Raw genomic sequence first — 18,930 nt, forward strand, 5'->3', positions numbered from 1 at the left:
GGAGCACTGGTAACTCTCTGGGCTCAATAAATACCACTGATTGATTGAAATGTCACTGATCCTTTGGGCCCCAGTTTCTTCATCTGAAAAATGGGGATTCGATCCTTTTCATTCCTTCAGTCGTATTTATTGAGCACTTACTGTGTGCAGAGCACTGACCTAAGCATTCGGGAGGGTACAATACAACAATAAACACATTCCCTGCCCACAACGAGCTTACGGTCTAGAGCGGGGGGGGAGACAGATATTAATATAAATAAATTACAGACATGCACATCTGTGCTGTGGAGCTGGGGGGGGGGGGAACAAAGGGAGCAAGTCAGGGTGATGCAGAAGGGAGTGGGAGAAGAGGAAAGGGGGGCTTAGTCAAGGAAGTCCTCTTGGAGGAGATGTGCCTTTCATAAGGCTTTGAAGGCGGGAAGAGTAACTTTCCTACCCGCTCTTACTTAGACTGTGAACCCTATGAGGACACTGTCCAATCTGACTGTCTTGTATCTATTCCAGCGTTTAGAACGGTGCCTGGTACGCAGTAAGCTCTTAGCAAGTACGATTTAAAAAAAACCCTACAGTTTTTTACAATTAAAATTGTATCCCATAACGGACACAAGGTTCCTGGATTTTCTAAAACTTGACAGTCGCTCCTCGGAGCTTCAGATCATCTCCTGTGCTTGTAGATTTCTGCAGGCAAGTGCCTGAATCCCTGCCCCGTAAGGACCACCCAATCCAAATGGGGGAGAACAGATACACCAAACAAAAGAATGTAATGCAAACACGTTAAAATTCAATCATAAATATTTCAACAGTATAAATACACCAGATGAAAACGACTGGAAAGGAGCCGTCCTCAGGTTCCCACACTCTCCAGGCAAATGGTCCTTTTTAATTTTTTTTAATGGTATTTGTTAAACACTTGTTTTTTGTCTTATGTTGTCATTTCTGACCCATAGCAACACCACGGTCACACCTCTCCCACAACGCCCAGCTCACCATCTGCAATCGTTCTGGTAGTGGGTCCCTAGACTTTTCTTTGTAAAATACGCAAGTGGTTTACCACTGTTCCTCCTTCCATGCAGTAAATTTGTGTCTCCGCCCTCGACTCTCTCCCGAGCTGCTGCTGCCCAGCACGGGTGAGTTTTGACTTGTAGCAGATTGCCTTCCACTTGCTAGCCACTGACCAAGCTAGGAGTGGAATGGTTAGGCCTCTGCTTGACTCTCCCTCCTGTATCGAGACTGGTAGAGTCCTAAAAACTCTCCAGGTGTGACCCTGAGAGGGTTAAACACTTATTATGTGTCAAAAGCCCTGTTCTAAACTCTTGGGGTAGATACAAGTTCATCAGGCCAGACATAGTCCCCGTCTCACACGGGGCTCACAGCCTAAATAGGAGTGCCAGTATTGAGTGCCAGTATTGATTGCCATTTTACAGCTGAGGAAACTGAGGCACCGAGAAGTGGAGCGACTTTCCCGGGGTCCCACAGCAGACAACTGATGATGATGATGACTGTGGTACTTCTTAAGTGCTTACTGTGTGCCAAGCTCTGAACTAAATGCTGAGGTGAATACAAGCAAATCGGCTTGGACACAGACCCCGTCCCACGTGGGGCTCAGAGTCTCAATCCCCATTACAGATGAGGTAACTGAAGCCCGGAGAAGTGAAGAAGAAGAAATGACTTTCCCAAGGACACAAAGCACACAAGAGGTGGATCTGGGAATAGAATCCGGGTCCTTCTGATTCCTCTTTTCTCTCCTCAATTCTTTTTCCTGTGCAGCAACTTCATTACTGGGGCAGATCCAAGGGGCGGAGCCGAGATTAGAACCCAGGTCCTCTGCCTCCCAGGTCTGTACTCCTTCCACAAGGCCACGCTGCTGGTCCCTCGATCAATTACAGCAGTTTGGCTCCAGCAGGGCTGAGCAGGAATGAGTAGGTTGCTCCGGGCATCAAGACAGCAGTGGAGGTCCTTAACGTAATATAGAGGTAATCGAGTAATGGTATGTATTGAGTCCTCACCGTGTGCAGAGCACTGTACTAAGCACTTTGGAGAGTTCAATAAGGTAGGTAGGCACGAGCCCCTGCCCTCAAGGAGCTTGAGGCCCCAAGATTTTAGCTTCTGCTAGGGCGGGGCTTGGCTCTGATGGGGTCAGGTAAAGGGGCTGGCGGGAGGGGACGGTGGACACCCCAAGCATCAGGTAATGACCCTCGGCCTCAGGAGCTCCAGTGTTGTGGAGGCTTCGGGTCATCATCATCAATCGGTCAATCAATCGTATTTCTTGAGCACTTACTATGTGCAGAGCACTGTACTGAGCACTTGGGAGAGTACAACGGAATTAGCCTATATAGGCCCTGCCCATAATGAGCTTAGAGTGTAGAAGGGGAGACAGACATTGATATGAATAATTTATAATATATGATTTAAAGATATGTACGATTAGCTTGAATCTACCCCTGATCTTACACAGTGCTTGGCACAAGGTGAGTGCTTAAATACCATAATTATCATTATTATGACGTTCATCAACGTTCATCACTGTCATCATCAATGACATCTATTGAGGGGTAAAAACAAAGCCGGGGGTTTCTCTAGGAGGGAAGCAGTGTGGCCCAGTGGAAAGTGCATGGGTCTCTGAGCCAGAGGACCCGGGTTCCGAAACCGGCTCTGCCACATGGCTGTTGTGTGACCTCAGGAAAGTCATTTCTTTGTGCCTCAGTTTCCTCCTCTGTTCTCCCTCCTACTTAGAATGTGAGCCGAGGTGAAAAGGGACTGTGTCCAACCTTATGATCTTGGTATCTACCCTAGTGCTTAGTACAATACTTTGAGAAGCAGCATAGCCTAGTGGGCAGAGCACGGGCCTGGGAGTCAGAAGGACATGGCTTCTAATCCCGGCACCGCCACTCATCTGCTGTGTGACCTGGGGCAAGTTTTTTCACTTCTTTGTGCCTCGGTTACCTCATCTGTAAAATGGGGATTAAGACTGTGAGTCCCATGTGGGAAAGGATTGTCTCTATTTGTTGCTGCTTTCCAAGCGCTTAGTACAGTGCTCTGCACAGAGTAAGCGCTCAGTAAATATGACTGAATGAATGAATGAATGTGGGACAGGGACCGGGACCAACCGAATTAGCTTGTATCTTCCCCAGGGCACACAGTAAGCGCTTAACAAATACCACAATTATGATTATTACTTTGCACATATTAAGTGCTTAATACAACCATTATTATTGCTAAATATTAGGAGAGAAGAAGTCCACAGTCTCAAATGCTCCCAAAGAGGCCAAAGTAGATTAGGATGGAATACCGTCTATTAGAGTCAGAAAGGTTATTGGAGAGCTCAATATTATTCCATCCATCTCCCCTGCAACTGACGTGTAGCGGAGATCAAATCGGTTGCGCTCTCTCCGACCTAAAGCCTGGTTAATTAGGTTTTTTGGTAAGTCAGTCTCCAATCATTGGAAGACTCCAATTGCTGGCAAGATCCTAGCCAGAGAGCAGTGAGATCCTACACTAGCTTTCAGAATCAGCGTTCTTCTTCCTTCTTAAAGGTCATGATAATAGCAGCATCTTTGAAATCCTGTGGCATTTTGTCAGCATTCCATATGTTGAGGAGGAGTTTGTGCAGGAAAGTGAGCAAAACGTCCCCTCCCTGCTTGAAGATCTCAGCTGGCATATCATCAAACCCAAGAGCTTTGCCATTCTTCTTGGCTCTAATTACAACGGTGACTTACTTAAGTAACAGGCTGAAAGCCATGTCTTCGTGTAGTGATTCTGTAAGGCCCCTGAAGGCAAGGAATGTGCTGATGGTGTATCAAACAATCGTATTTATTGAGATCTTACTATGTGCAGAGCACTATACTAAGCATTTGGAAGAATACCACAGAATTAGCAAACATAATCCTTGTGCGTAACAGGCATTAATATGAACAAATAAGTTATTTATAATATATGACAAAGATAAGTACATAAGTGCTGTGGGGTGGGGCGAATATCAAGTGTCCAAAGGTCAGAGATTCACGTGCATAAATGACGCAGAAGGGAGAGTGAGCTGGGGAAAAGAAGGCTTAATAGGGGAAGGCCTCTTGAAGGAGACAGGATCTTAGTAATGCTTTAAAGGTGGAAAGGCTGGTGGTCTAGCCTATGTCAATCAATCGTATTTGCTGAGTGCTTACTTTTTTGAACTTTTTGAGGACTTTCTGAAGGAAAGGAAAGAGCGGGATGGAAGAGGTGGGATGGTGCTACCCATTGGAGCGAGAAGCCGACTCCTTCCCCTTTCCCATTGAGTCTGGGGGAGTGGGAGAAGATGAAGCCCCCTCTAGAGAGAGAGTGGCAGAGGAGACCGTGTCATCTAGGAAGAGCAAGGTTTCAGGGTTGGCGAGGAGGAACAGTGATTGGGTCAGGACCAGATTAAGGATGAAGGGAAACTCCTCAGGATGAAGCAGGAGTTCCACAGGCCTCACTTGGCCGAGGCTGTGGGAGCGCTGCGTGGGAGAGGAACGGTGTGCGGGATAGATAGGGGTTGAATGGGGGTGATCAAGCACGGGCCAGTGCGAGGGAAGGGGGATGAGGGACGACACCGAGACAGGATGACAGGGATGGGGTGGGGGAGAAGGGCCGGGGGACTTCTCTCCGGGGCGATCCCAGGTCCCTGTGGTGGGGGGAGGCGTAGACCTTCCCTCGGTTTTTGCCGCCCATCTTGCCGAGTGGGCATCGGAGTGGTCGGTGGCCTCCTCTCTGGCACGGTCTTGGGTCTCCGGTGTGAGGGGAGGAGCTGGGGGTGAAGTGGTGGCAGAGACCCTCCCTTTGATTCAGTTTTTGGCCCCTAGTTTTTCAAGTAGGTGCAGCCTTTCTCTCTGGTAAGATCTTAGGCCTCTGGGATGGGGGAGAGGAGCTGCGGAGGGCGCAGTGTCCCTTCCTTCTGACGCAGTCCTAGATGCCCTGCAGGCGGGGAGGGGGGTGAGGACGGGGTCAGTGACCCTTCCCCTTTGTGCTTATCTCTGGAGGGGTTGCCCCACCTGGAACCTCTAACACCTCCACTGCTATCTATTTCCCACAGCCCGGCTGTTGTGGCCACCATCTTGCCGAGAAGAAGTGCTTCAAACGGGGCTTACACACAGTTGGAGCCAATAAATACCATTGATAATGATCAACCGGCTAACTTTTCTTTGCAGAACGTCCTCTTCCAGAGTGGAAGCTATGTCAGGGAGATCCTTGAACTGTTTTGGCCGTCTCCTTTAGATCTCCTCTACGTGTTGAGGTTTGAGACCGGCCTGTACTGGTAGCGGAAGAGGCCCTTAGTTTGGTTTCTGCCTGCAGAGACTTATCTCACTTGGCATCTCGACATTTATTCTTTGCAAACAGAAGAAGCAACGTCCGACTTCAAAAAGCATCCCACTAGCCAATGTGGAGAGCCGCGTGGCTTAGTGGAAAGAGCACAGCTTGGGAATCAGAGGACCTGGCTTCTGATCCTGATACCACCACTGGTCTACTGTGTGACCCCGTACAAGTCACTTCATTTCTCTGTGCTTCAGTTTCCTTATCCATAAAATGGGGATTTACCCTCTCAGGATCACACCTGGAGAGTTTCCAGAACTCTATCAGTCTCGGCTTCGGGATGACGTCAAGCAGAGGCATAGCCATTCCATTCCTAGCTTGGGCAGTGACTGGCCAGTAGAAGGCAAACTGCGACAAGTCAAAACTCCCGCTGGGCAGCAGCGGCCCGGTAGGGAGTCGAGGGCGGAGATTCAAGTTTACTGGGTGGAAGAAGGCGATGGTAAACCACTCCTATATTTTGACCAAGAAAACCCTATGGATACACTACCAGAACGACCGCAGATGGAGCTGGGGTGTTTTGGGAGAGATGTGTCCATGGAGTCCCTGTGGGTCGGAGACGACTCGACAGCATAAAACAAAGAACGGGGATTAAATCCTATGCCCGCCTACTTAGCCTGTGAGCCCCATATGGGTAAGAGAGAGACTGTGTCCAACCTGATTATCTTGTATCTACAGGAGTGCCTAGAACCATAATAAGCCCTTAACAAGTACCTGAATTATTATTTCAGAACAGCGCCCGGCACTTAGTAAGCACTTAACAAATACCATAAAGTACATTATTAGCCAGGGTCATGAAGTTCTATAAGGTGTGGTTAATGCATTTCCTGTTTCTCCTCAATTGGTTAGTGGATCTTGAGTCATTCTCATCAAATCATACAGACTGTTTTCTGCCAACCAATCAATCGTATTTATTGAGCGCTTACAGTGTGCAGCACAGTGTACGAAGCGCTTGGGAAAGTACAATATAATAGAGTTGGTAGACATCGTCCCTGCCTACAACGAGCTTACAGTCTAGATTCTTTAAAGCTCTTAAAGAACGGTTTCCAGTCCTTAAAGCTTCCCGATAAAAAAGTATCCCGTGAAGACAATCACTGGTTTACAGGGGTAGCGGAAAACAGGGGTTTTTCATGCCCTTAATAGGACTGCTTAAACATCACAGAGATCTTGTACGGGTGTTCGTCTCCAGGAGTTTGATGTTCAGTTACAGAAATCACCTGGTGTCGTCAGGAGTCAAAGTTTGGAACATGCAGGCACTAATCAATCCAACACAAGGGGGTCACACACAAGAGTAGCAATCGGAACATCTTTTGGATAATAGTGCAATCGATCAGGCGTCACTGCAGAGATCTGGGTTCACCCAAAATGTCTTTCTATTGCTCGGTATGTGAAAAGCCGAGTTGGAGACTAAGGTTACTTTTTAGCACATTTACTGGAAGGGAGTAGGCCATCCCTCCTCCTCATCCACTTTCTTCTCTCACTACCCCACACTCTTTGTTCCTTTCCAGCTAACCTACTCCTCATTCTCGTCTCTCATGGCCTCCTTCTGCCTAGAACTCCCTCCCGCTTCAAAGCCGACAGAACACAGCTCTCCTCATTTTCATCGTCATTCTGAAATCATAACTCCTTCAGGAGGCCTTCTCGAGTTAATTTCTAATCTCCCATGTCTGTAGCTTCTTACTGGCGTTTCAGAACTTCTCTGCCCCCTAAACACTAAGTATTTACAACTTTCCTTAGCCCTTTGGTACATATCTTATCCGCTCTATTACTCTAGCACAAAGACCCTTTTTTCCTTGTCCGTCCTATCTTTAATTGATTTTAGTGTCTGCCTCCCTGAGGGCCCTCTCTTGACGGCAGGGATCATGTCCACTTAATCCAACTGTTCTCTCCCAGGCACTTATTAGTGGTATGCTCTGCATACAGTGATGCACAATAAACGACTCTTGTTTCTTTTTCTCCTCCAAAGGTCCTGAGCCATAAGAATCGAGGCCTGTGATGTTCCCCCCAGCCCCTGAGAATGGAGACCTGCACCCCTACAACAAAGGCCTTTGAGGGAACACACTCTCCTCGACCACTTTTGCCTCGTCTCAGAATGCTTGTTCTCCCTCCTACCTGAACTGCAATCAGCTGCATTTATTGAGCACCCTCTGTGTCCAGAGCACTGTACGAAGTGCTTGGGAGAGTACACGACAACAGAGGGAGTAGGTATGTTCCCTGTCCACAGTGAGCTTACGGTCTAGAGGGGGAAACAGCCATTGATATAAATAAATTACGGATATGTGCATTAGTGCTCTGGGGCCGAGGGAGGGGTGAATTAAGGGAGCAAATCCGAGTGCGCGGATGATGCAGAAGTGAGTGGGAGAAGAGGAGATGAGGGCTTAGCTGGGGAAGACATCTTGGACGAGATGTGATTTTAATGAGGCTTTTAATAGATGCAAATGTTTCCTTCTTTGAGGTACCAAGAAGTGTGTTTCATTGATCCTGATCCTCATAGTGCTAGAAATATTCCCTGATAGTAGAACAGCCATGTATTATACAGTCACATGATCGTCAACCCAATTATCCATACCCACACACCCAAACCAAGCCCAAACCAGCACTCATAAAAATGAATATACACACCAGCTTCAATGCCCCAGCTGTGCGATAGTAGTATAATTTATTAAGTGCATTCTGTGTGCAGAGCACTGTCCTAAACACTGGGGGAAAAAACACAGGTTGGTATTAGACATGACCCCTGTCCCTTACGAGGCTTACAATCTAAGAGGGTAGCAGAGAGAATCCCCGGATCCACTCAAGACATGGGGAAGGGGAAATTCCAGAGTCTCAACACAGGGTTCATGGAAGAGAAAAGTCCTACGGAGCTCAGAAAAAGGGAAATCTTGGAGCCCATTCAAGGCCTGGAGAAGGAAATCAATGGAATGCCTGGAGGCCTCTGAGAAGGAGACATCAGACTTCACGACAGAGACCTAAAGGAAAAGAGAGGGCCGGGCTGCCTCAGGACAACAGAGTCCCGAAGACTTGGCCGCAATTTACTCTGGGTACTTTGACGGCTGCGCCAGTGACTTATTTCATTCATTCGTTTCATTTCAATGAAGCGGACAACATACGCACCCGACCCAACCCCTCACCTTGATGTTAATTTGCCAAGTCAACCTCAAAGTTTGCCCTGCGTGGGGGGTGGTCCATGGGTCAGATCAGGTAAAGTGCAGCTATGCTCATGGGCTAAAGCAGAGGAATTCCTTAGTCAGTCAGTCAAGAGAGACGCTCCCCTAATGCCAATCTACTCAGTGTACCTCGATCTCACGCCGCCGACCTCTCACACACGTCCTGCATCTGGTCTGGAACACCTTCCCCCTTCATAACCAAAAGACGCTCACTCTCCCCACCTACAAAGCCTTTACTGAGGGCACATCTCCTCCAAAAGGCCTTCCCCGTCTAAGTCCTAATTTCCTCTTCTCCCACTCCCTTCTGGGTCATCCTTCTGCTTGGATTTGCTCCCTTTATTCATCCCTCACTCAGCCCCACAGCATTTATGCACATAGCCGAAATTTATTTCCTTAGATTGATGCCCGTCTCCCCCTCTAGACTGTAAACTGGTTGTGGGCAGGGAACTTATCTACCAATTCTGTTCTATTGTCACATTGTACTCTCCCAAGAGCTTAGTACAGTGTTCTGCACACAGTAAGCACTCAATAAATACAACCGATTGATATTGGACAGGAGGCAGAGAATCGACAACAAAAGATATGAAGCCTCCGAAGTGTATGAGGCAGGGAGGAGAGGGGATTTCACACACCTGTTGAGATGGGGGAATCTGTCTGGTTACGGAATGGTAAAGTTTATATATAAAGAGATGAAGAAGCAGAGTAGGATAAGCAGGAAACCTCTCCTGGATTCACGTCATAGTGATAATAATAATAACCGTGGTATTTGTTAAGAGCTTACTATGAGCCAAGCAGCATGGCCTAGTGGAAAGACCACGGGTCTGGGAGTCAGAAGGACCTGGGTTCTAATCCCGGCTCTACCTATTGCTTGTTTGTGACCTTGGGCGAGTCGCTCAACTTCTCTGTGCCTCAGTTTCCTCAACTATTAAATGGGGATTAAATACCGGTTCCCTTCTACTTAGACTGGGAGCCCATGAGGGACGGGGACTGTGTACGACGTAATTAATTTGCACCTACCCCAGAGCTTAGAAGAGTGTTTGACACATAGTAAGCGCCATCAAGTGCCATAGTAAGTGCCCAAGTGCCATTAAAAAATAACATTTAAAAAAACAACAACAAGGTGCTCAATGCTGGGGCAGAGAGAAGATCATCAGGTCCAACATGGGACTCGCAGTCACAGGTATTAAAAATTCCCATTTGGCAGATGAGAGAACTGAGGCCCAGAGAAGTGAAAGGATTTGCCCAAGGTCACACAACCAGACAAGTGTCAGTGCCGGGATTTGAACCCAGATCTTCTGACTTCCAGGCCTGAGCTCTGGCTTATACAGCCCAGAAACCTGACCTACAGGCACGTGTCCTGGATCTGTTTGGGCCATTCCAGAGTTTCTTTTTCAGCTAGCGCCATAATGCAGCTGGCATTCTAGCTCTGCACATGCTGTTCACCTGGGAAGAGTTGCTTATGATATTGTTGGCAACGGGATTCTCTCCAACCTCTCCTCACAGAAAGTGCTGCATTGAGGTGCCATTCATAAAATTTTCCCGACGAGCAAATCCATCTCATTTACTTCTAGTAAGGGAGAGTCTCTTTACCAGGAGAGTTTTTTCTAGTTCAGCCTCAATGCCCTCAGCTTTGTGACCCAATTGGTCCCTGAATTCTGTGTCTTAAGTGTTAAGGTTTAAATCTGGAACCAGTTTTCTCAAAGTACCCAAATTCCTGAGTAAGTACCCAAACTCTATTATAGATAAGATGGCTACATTAATGTATTTTAAGTTGTGCTGGCTAGGTTCCATGATAGAAGAACTGACTATTTCTTCACTGAGGTAAAATGGCCGTGTCCTCCCTCATTTTGGTGACTCACTCAGGCTCTGCCACTTGTCTGCTGTGTGACCTTGGACAAGTCACTTGACTTCTCTGTGCCTCAGTTACCTCATCTGTAAAATGTGAGCACCATGAGGAACAGGGGACGGTGTCCAACCTGATTAACCTCTATCCACCTTAGTGTGTACAACAGTGCTTGGCACAGAGTGCCATAATTATTATTATGAGCATTCTACCTCAACTTTAAGAAAGCCTATTCCTTCCACGTGATTATGTTTTTTTTAAAAAAATGTTTAATTTAAAGTCCTCTAGACCGTAAACTCACTGTGGGCCGGGAATGTGTCTATTGTTATATTGTACCTTCCAAGCGCTTAGTACAGTGCTCTGCACAGAGTAAGCATTCAATAAATACGATTGACTGGCTGATCAAAGATAATCGGAAATGTCCAGAATGCTTATGACACTGTGAAAAAGAGATTCTCTGGCTTTTAAATATGTTATAAAGAAAAATGATTTTAAAATTGAAATGTAATCATTTCCTCCTCATCGTCTTCAAAAAAACAATCACCACAATGGAAAGAAATACGAAATCAATAATGAAGCGGTATATCATCCTTTGAGTTCCCTAATCAATGAGAACAGGGAATTTTAAAATGTAATTCATCTTAATTTACCTATTCTTAAAAGGGGGTTTATTTTGACTAAGCATAACCGAAAATTTGGCACGCAGCATTCAGGATACTGAATGTTACGTACTACCCCTGCAGGTTCTTTCAAAAATGTGATATGGTAGTTAAACATTTATTGCTTTACTATTGCGGATTCCATCCTTATAAAAGAACTTTTTAAAAAGGGCTTCTCCAGCAATAGCCAAAACGTGTCAAGAAAAGATTTCCTAGCTCTTTCAGTTTCTATGTAGGGTGCAGGAAAGCAATCACATTTTATTTTTAACACAGGCATGAGCAAAACCTTAATATCCAGGAATTTGCTAGGGACGAAAGAACAAGAGTTTCCTAAAGAGTTTCCCTATAAACTCTTTTCCTCCGCAATGTCCGTCACTATGGATGCTCCCTCAAATGCAAAACAAATTTATACTTTAAATCAAATGACCTAACCAGTCCACTGATCGCTGTTTGAAAGAATCGTTTTCTCGTCATCAAATCCGAATTTGAAAGCCGAACCTAGAATCTAATACTAGATATAGTTCGACGCTTCATCACCATTCTCTTTCAACTTACAACCACATTTACAGTTTCAATATTTTTGGCCAATACAATGAATGATGTAATCATTCTCAGCAGGATTCCACACCACTCTGTAAATCCGCAGCAGCCAATCAATAACCACTAATTCTCGTTAATTACATAACTCATGGAGCTTTTGTCTGTAAATTGCAGAGTGAAAAGATGTGCGTTATATTACCACGCAGCACACAACTTTCCAGTAAATTCTAAATGTAACGGTCACTTGGGCAAAATTTCCCTCTTAATTGCTTTAGAAATAAAAACACCTCAAGCTTTGTTACGAATATTTTTTTTATCCCACTGGAATAAAACCATTACGATTAAATTTCCTACCACGTCTTATAATTTTAACGGTTATTCTGAAAGGAAGCCATTCAACTGAAAAATTGTCCCTGTCATAGCGAGACACAGCAAAGGTTAAAATCTGCCTGAAAACACTACATAATAGTATCGAAACAACTTGAGGAGGCCAATATTTTAGTGGGCCAAGGTGGTATTTCCATTAGCGGACTCTCTCTTTTTTTTTTTTAATTATTTTAATGCATATCGTTGGGCACTAATGTCCGGCAGAAGCCGAGCGCTTTCAAGAGGGAGTTAGTTGTAGCCAGTCACCTTGATGAATGGCTCTGCCTTCTAATAAATCTTATCAGCTATAGAACCTGAACAGGCTCTTAGTGGTGGATGTGCAGGTATTAGCCTGACGAGAAATAGGGCACGGCAATCTTTCTTTGCCGTCCTCAGAGCGACGATTATTTCCTGGGACTCACAGCGGGCAGGTAGTTTTACCCTTCAGGAAAATAATATTTAAGTCTCCCAGGGTGTTCCTGGAGCACGTGCCTAGACGTTCTCAGAATCACACTATTTTGTGCTGGAATGGATTTTGAGAGGTCACCGAGGCCAGCTAATCCATGACCTCTAAACCATCTCAGGGAGAAGATCTTTTTTACTCAGAGAGATTCCACACCTCCACCACCTGGTAACCCCTTTCGGTGCTGAACGGTCATCATCACCAAGAAACTCTCCTTAAAGCTAACCTAAATCCATCAGGCTGCAGCTTCAGTCTGCTTCCGCCCGTCCTGTCCTCAATGACAATGAAGAATAAACCAGTCACCCTGTCCTGGGGATCCATCTTTATTATTGAATCGCCCCTCAGTCACCTCTCCCCTAGGCTGAATAAAGCCTGGTTCCTTTCTTCTTTCTTCTAGGTCTTGGCTTTGGGGGCTCTCCTCTGATTTCCTCACCCTATCCCTGTTGGTGTTTGAAGCCCAGACCTGGAGAGACTCTTTTAACGGGTTTGGCTAACGGGAGATTAGAGCCATCCATGATCCCTACATGCACCGGGATGGGGGCTGGTTTTTTTCCCCCACATGCCGGGTCACGATCAGTTGGTCACCCAGGAGGGTACCGAGGATCCCTCCGGCCCGCCCCTCCGGTCCTCGGCTCATCCTGCCCCCTCCTCAGCGAGGGGCGACCCGCCGGTTTCTTTTCCTTCCCAGTCCCTTCTGCAGTTTTATTCTGGGGGCCTGTAACCATTTACTCCAGATTTCCACAGCCGCCATGAAGTCTGATCCTATCTTCCAAATTCCTGGGCACCTCTCCCTCCCCAGTTGGTGCCAATTGGAATAGCACGCGCGCGCCCAGCTCGCTTATTCAGGCCAGGGACTGACCCGAGGGTTGCTCCACTGGAGGGGTTTGGGGGCGGTCTGGGAGAGACCTGCCTCCAGGCTATTTATTGGGTGTTCCAAACAATTTATCGATGAGTACGAAGTGAGGGTAAAAAAATTCTGCAAAGACGAGAATGACGGCAGCTAATGCTTTCCCTAAATCGACCAGGGTTATGTTTCTGAGATAGGATATTTGATTTCTTACGGTAGGATTTGCTCTTTATGACGATATATTGACTGTTACCCAATTCTCGTGAAAGTCTTTACAAATCGCATTTGTGGTGATTTTGCTCGTATTTTTCCGGGTATACGAGCTAAGCTTATTACGCTGAAAAAATCCAGGGTCCTCTCTTTACCCACATTTTAATTAAAGATGCCCTGTTTTTTACGCAATCTTGACACATGCCTTTCCCTTCCATAAATCCTCAAAGATTTTAACTAGTGGGTTTGCGGTTACTGAACAGTGCTTGGCACATAGTAAGGGCGTAACGAAGACCGACCCTCATCTTTTAAGCATCCTGTGATGCAAACCTCAGGATACATACAGTTTAATCCAATTAGTTTATTTAAATTATGTTTCCCTACTCAGCTCATCCCAACTCCATTACCTATGTCACGTTTTTTCTCCAAGACAAAGGTTAAAAAAAAAGAAAAAAAAACCATTAGGCACCTTCACATTTTGCTGTCATCTATTATCTGTTTTACTTCTCCGTCTAGTAAATAGGCAAAAAAATTTCTTTATTTTCCGACTGTTCCAAGAAAAGCAAACACAGGCGACTACAATCACCTCACGTTAAGAGGCGCTGAAAAGGTCAATGTAATCACTCTTCTCCCAATCCCTTCCTTTGGCACCGATTTCACGGAATTCTCGACTAGAGCTGGTTGAAACGCCAGTTTCTTTGTAACCTCCTGACACACTTTAGTAAATGCCCCTGAGCAGAAAGAAATAATTTTGGGACGTATACGTTCACAAAACAATTGAAGAAAAGCATCATCAGTGTCCCCTCTCAAAAACGATCTGTACGGTTAAAGACCCACTGAGCCTAAACGTCAATTTAAAATGCATAAGATCTGGTGCAGTGCTTCGGGGATATTTGTTCTGCACCACAAAGAAGAAAGCCCGATCGCATGCACATACACAAAATATTACTAGAAGCTTAGGATAAAGATAGGATTCGGTCCTGCGGTGGAAATCCATGAACGTGAGCAGAAAGTATACGACTTGCCACCGGCACTGGAGAAAACGATTTTTTGCTGTTCATTCATTTTCTTCATAGCATTGGTACCTGGCATGGTCTCTACAATTTCTCACTAGCTTTTCATTCTGAGGACAACCAGCAGGCCTTCGAAACTACTTAGACCGCCTTTCACGCTACTGTCTCAATAGCACATACGTACATCTCCGTCTCTCTCCACATAGCGAGAGATGTAGACGTGCCTTAATTTTCAAAGCCGGTTTCCCCGTGCCTCTTCGGTGTCATACCCAAATTACTGAAACAAATCTGTGTAACCTTGGACGTAAGCGATGATGTTCCTCCAGAAGCCAAAAGCCTTTTGTCCCCTAATGGTTTCCTACCCTGGATTCAGCTTTCGGTTTCTGGCTCCTCTTCCTGCCTGCCCATCTACACAGTACTGTACTTTGAAATCAACCATATTATCAATCCTCTCTCCTCTGATTTTCTAGCAATCCATGACGCTGAGAAACCCCGAGCAAGGGGTCAGGCCATTCAGCAGGCAATTGGCTTCATTCATAATTTAATTTTCTCCTTCCTCCCGGGTCCCCTCCAATCATCACCAACCGCCTGAAACCCAACCAGTCCGGTTGATCTGCCAAATGCCCACCTTGGCCTGGCCTGCCCTGCCCTCCTCTCCCCACGCTTCGAATGAGGAAATCCCAAGTAAAATTGGGAGGGAACATCGCAGAGCTTTGCCGTTCCACTCCTCCGAGCTCTGATATTGGGGAGGAGGGGAAGGGGGGTTGACAAGGGATGGGGTGACACTGGAGCAGAGAGAGAAAGGTGGGCGAGAGGCAGAGACGGATATGGGTGATGAGGGGGTGGAAGAGATGGGAAGGTAGAACAGGGAAGGAGGTGGGCGATGATGCGGGGGGGACAGGAGGTGGGCGTCGGAGGAGGGGGACAGGAGAGGGGTGAGGATGAGGGGTGAGGATGAGGCGGGCACCAGCGGAGGGGGAGGATGGGAACTGGGTGGGAGGTGGGCGTCAGGAGGTGGGGGGGGGGACTAGAGGTGGTGAGGATGAGGAGGTGCCAGAGGTGGGTGTCGGAGAAGGGGGGATGGGAGGTGGGCAAGGATAAGGGAGACGGGAGGTGGGCAAGGATAAGGGGAGCAGGAGGTGGGTGTCAGAGGGGGTAAAGGAGGTTGGCAAGGATGTGGGGGATGAGGACGGAGGCAAGGATGGGGGAAAGGAGGGGGGCAAGAATAAAGAGGGGCAGGAGCCGGGCAAGGAGAAGGGAGACAGGAGGTGGGTAGGGATAAGGGGGACAGGAGGAGGGCAAGGATAAAGGAGACAGGAGGAGGGCGAGGAGAAAGGGGAGAGGAGGTGGGTGTCAGAGGGAGGTACAGGAGAGGTTGGCAAGGCTGAGAGAGGCAGGATGGGGCGAGGATGAGAGAGACGATACGGGGCAAGGATACAGGGGATCGGGAGGGGGCCAGTAAAGGGGAACAAGGGGTGGACAAGGATAAGGGGGGCAGGAGAGGGGCAAGGAGAAGGGAGACAGGAGATGGGTAAAGATGAGGGGGCCGGGGGGGGGGCGAGGAGAAGGGGGCCAGGAGGTGGGCAAGGACAAAGGAGACGGGAGATGGGCAAGACAAAGGAGATGGGAGGTGGGTGTCAGAGGGGGTCCAGGAGGTTGGCAAGGAGGTGGGGGGTGAGGTCGGGGGGAAGGATGAGGGGTAAAGGAGGGGGGCAAGGAGAAGGGAGACAGGAGGTGGATAAGGGGGACAAGAGGAGGGCAAGGATAAAGGAGACAGGAGGGGGGCAGAAGGAGGGCAAGGAGAAGGGGGGCAGGGGTGGGTGTCAGAGGGGTACAGGAGGTTGGCACAGTCGAGGGGGGCAGGATGGGGTAAGGACGGGGGCAAGGATGAGAGGGAAAGGAGGGGAGCAAGGATAAAGGGGGCAGGAGGGGGCAAGGAGAAGGGGGACAGGAGGTGGGCAAGGATGAAGGGGACAGGGAGGGGGGCAAGGATGAGGAGGACAGGAGGGGGGCAGGTTGGGGCGAGGACGTGAGGGATGAGGACGGGGGCAAAGAGCAGGGGGGCAGAAGCAGGGGCAGGATAAAGAGGGGCAGGAGAGGGGCAAGGAGAAGGGGGACCGGAGGAGAGTAAGGGTAAAGGGGACGGGAGGAGGAGATGGAGGAGGTTGGCCAGGCTGAGGGGGCAGGACGGGGCGAGGACGTGAGGGATGAGGACGGGGCCGAGGAGGAGGAGAGGAGGAGAGGAGGAGAAGAGGAGAGGAGGAGAGGAGGAGAGGAGCAGGGCGTCGAGGGCGGGCGCTCACCGGTGAACTCGGTGGCCCCCAGGCCGGCCTTGGCGGCGGCCGCCGCGTCCTCGTCCCCGTTCTCGGAGTCGGTGTGCATGGGCTCCTCGGCGAAGTTGACCCCTCTGCCGGGGGCGGCGGGGGCGTCGGGGCCCCCCCGGGGATGTCCATGGCCGTCCCGGCCCCCGCCCGGCCCGGCCCCGGCCCCGGCCCCCGCCCCCGGCCCCGCCGCCGCCCCCGCCGCCGCCCCCGGCCCGGCCCCGGCCCGGCTCTCCTGGCGGAGGCGGGTGAAGTGCTGCAGGGCGAAGTCGAGCAGGTCCCCGGGCTGGTGCCTGAGCACCTCCACCGTGAAGCCCTGCAGCAGCTCCGTCAGCCCCGCCGGGATCTCGATGCTCATCCCGCCGGCTCCCGGCCCGCGCCGGTCACGGGGGGCCGCTCGGCCCGCGGAAGGAAGGAAGGAAGGAAGGAAGGAAGGAAGGAAGGAAGGAAGGAGGGACGGAGGGACGCAGGGACGGAGGGAGGGAGGGACGGACGGACGGAGGGACGAGGCCCTAGCGCCGGGCAGGGCGGGCAGGGCGGGCCCGGCACTGCAGCCCCCGCAGGGGCAGGACCATCCCCACTCCGCCCGCCGCAGCTCGGCCGGCCGGCAGGGAGGCAGGCACGGAGGCAGGGGCGGAGGCAGGGGCGGGGCCGAGCACGCGCACCCACCTCATCCCGGGAAACCATGGCAACCGGCGCGCCCGCCGCGCCTCCGCCAATCCCGAGCCTGCCCTCCGGCCCCGCCCCTTCTAAGCCCCGCCCCTCCCAGGCCCCCTCCCCTCCAGACCCCGCCCCTCCCCCTCCCCTCCAGGCCCCCTCCCCTTCCATCCCCATCCCCTCCAGCCCCCGCCCCTAATCCCCCTGCAGGCCCCGCCCCTCGAAGCCCCGCCCTTAGAGACCCTCCCCTCCAGGCCCCCTCCCCTCCAGGCCCCCTCCCCTCCAGACCCCGCCCCTCCCCCCTCCCCTCCAGGCCCCCTCCCCTTCCATCCCCATCCCCTCCAGCCCCCGCCCCTGATCCCCCTGCAGGCCCCGCCCCTCGAAGCCCCGCCCTTAGAGACCCCTCCCCTCCAGGCCCCCTCCCCTCCAGACCCCGCCCCTCCTACTCCCCCTCCCCTTCCATCCCCATCCCCTCCAGCCCCCGCCCCTAATCCCCCTGCAGGCCCCGCCCCTCGAAGCCCCGCCCTTAGAGACCCTCCCCTCCAGGCCCCCTCCCCTCCAGGCCCCCTCCCCTCCAGACCCCGCCCCTCCTACTCCCCCTCCCCTTCCATCCCCATCCCCTCCAGGCCCCCTCCCCTCCAGCCCCCGCCCCTCCAATCTCCCTCTCCTCTAATCCCCCCGCCCCTCCAAACTCCCTCCCCTCCGGGCCCCGCCCCCTAATCCCCCCTCCCCTGCAGGCCACGCCCCTCTAAGACCCACCCCTAGAGACCCCTCCCCTCCCTTCCCGTTCCCCTCCCCTGCAGGCCCCGCCCCCTAATCCCCCCTCCCTTCCAGACCCCTTGCCCCAATCCCCCCTCCCCTGCAGACCCCGCCCCTCTAAGCCCCACCCCTAGAGACCCCTCCCCTCCAGGCCCCCTCCTCTCCAGACCCCCGCCCCTTCCATCCCCCTCCCCTCCAGACCCCCGGCAGAGAAGCGCCCCCCGCCCCAGCTAGGACGGTCCGGCGACCCCCCGTTCCCGAGGTTCTTCACGGGATGGAACTGCCGGCCTTTGGGAAGCAGATCGACCTAACGGACAGAGCAGGGGGTTGGGTTCTTTCATTCCCTCTTATTTATGGAGCGCTTACGGTGTACTAAGCGCTCCACCCAGCCCTGGGGAGAGTACGATGTGACAGCAACATTGACATTCCCTGCACACAACGAGCTCACAGTCTAAAGGGGTAAGCAGACGTTATTATGCACACATAAATAAATAGATAATAAAAGAATAAATAAGTGACAGCTCTATACCCACGTGTCCCGTGAGATGGGTGGGAGGATGAATGAAGGGGGCAAGTCGGGGCGACGCAGAAGGGAGCGGGAGAAGGGGAGAGGAGGGCTTAGTCGGGGAAGGCTTCCTGGAGGAGATGGGCCGTCGATAAGGTTTGGAAGTGGGGGAGAGCAGTGGTCAGTCGGAGAGGAGGAGGGAGGGCGGGCGTTCGAGGCCAGAGGTAGGAGGTGGGCGAGAGGTCGACGACGGGACAGAGGAGA

The 18,930-nt window shown here is 50.6% G+C and overlaps 1 protein-coding gene and 1 non-coding gene across 3 annotated transcripts in view; both read right to left on the reverse strand.

Annotated features, from left to right (window-relative positions):
- PRKAR2B (protein kinase cAMP-dependent type II regulatory subunit beta) overlaps positions 1-17,204 on the reverse strand; it is an 88,977-nt gene extending 71,773 nt beyond the window's left edge. For both annotated transcript variants that reach the window (XM_039913931.1, XM_029078445.2), the window contains exon 1: positions 16,728-17,204. In XM_039913931.1, the coding sequence (XP_039769865.1) occupies positions 16,728-17,103 (376 nt within the window). In that variant the 5' untranslated portion in view covers positions 17,104-17,204. The remainder of the gene's footprint in view (positions 1-16,727) is intronic.
- On the reverse strand, positions 1,138-1,274 carry LOC114816306. The gene has a single exon (XR_003764069.1). It is a non-coding gene; the product is annotated as a small nucleolar RNA SNORA7 (small nucleolar RNA).
- Positions 17,205-18,930: the final 1,726 nt, after the last annotated feature.

This window comes from Ornithorhynchus anatinus, chromosome 13, assembly GCF_004115215.2.
Source record: "Ornithorhynchus anatinus isolate Pmale09 chromosome 13, mOrnAna1.pri.v4, whole genome shotgun sequence".
In the NCBI taxonomy this organism is placed as follows: domain Eukaryota; kingdom Metazoa; phylum Chordata; class Mammalia; order Monotremata; family Ornithorhynchidae; genus Ornithorhynchus; species Ornithorhynchus anatinus.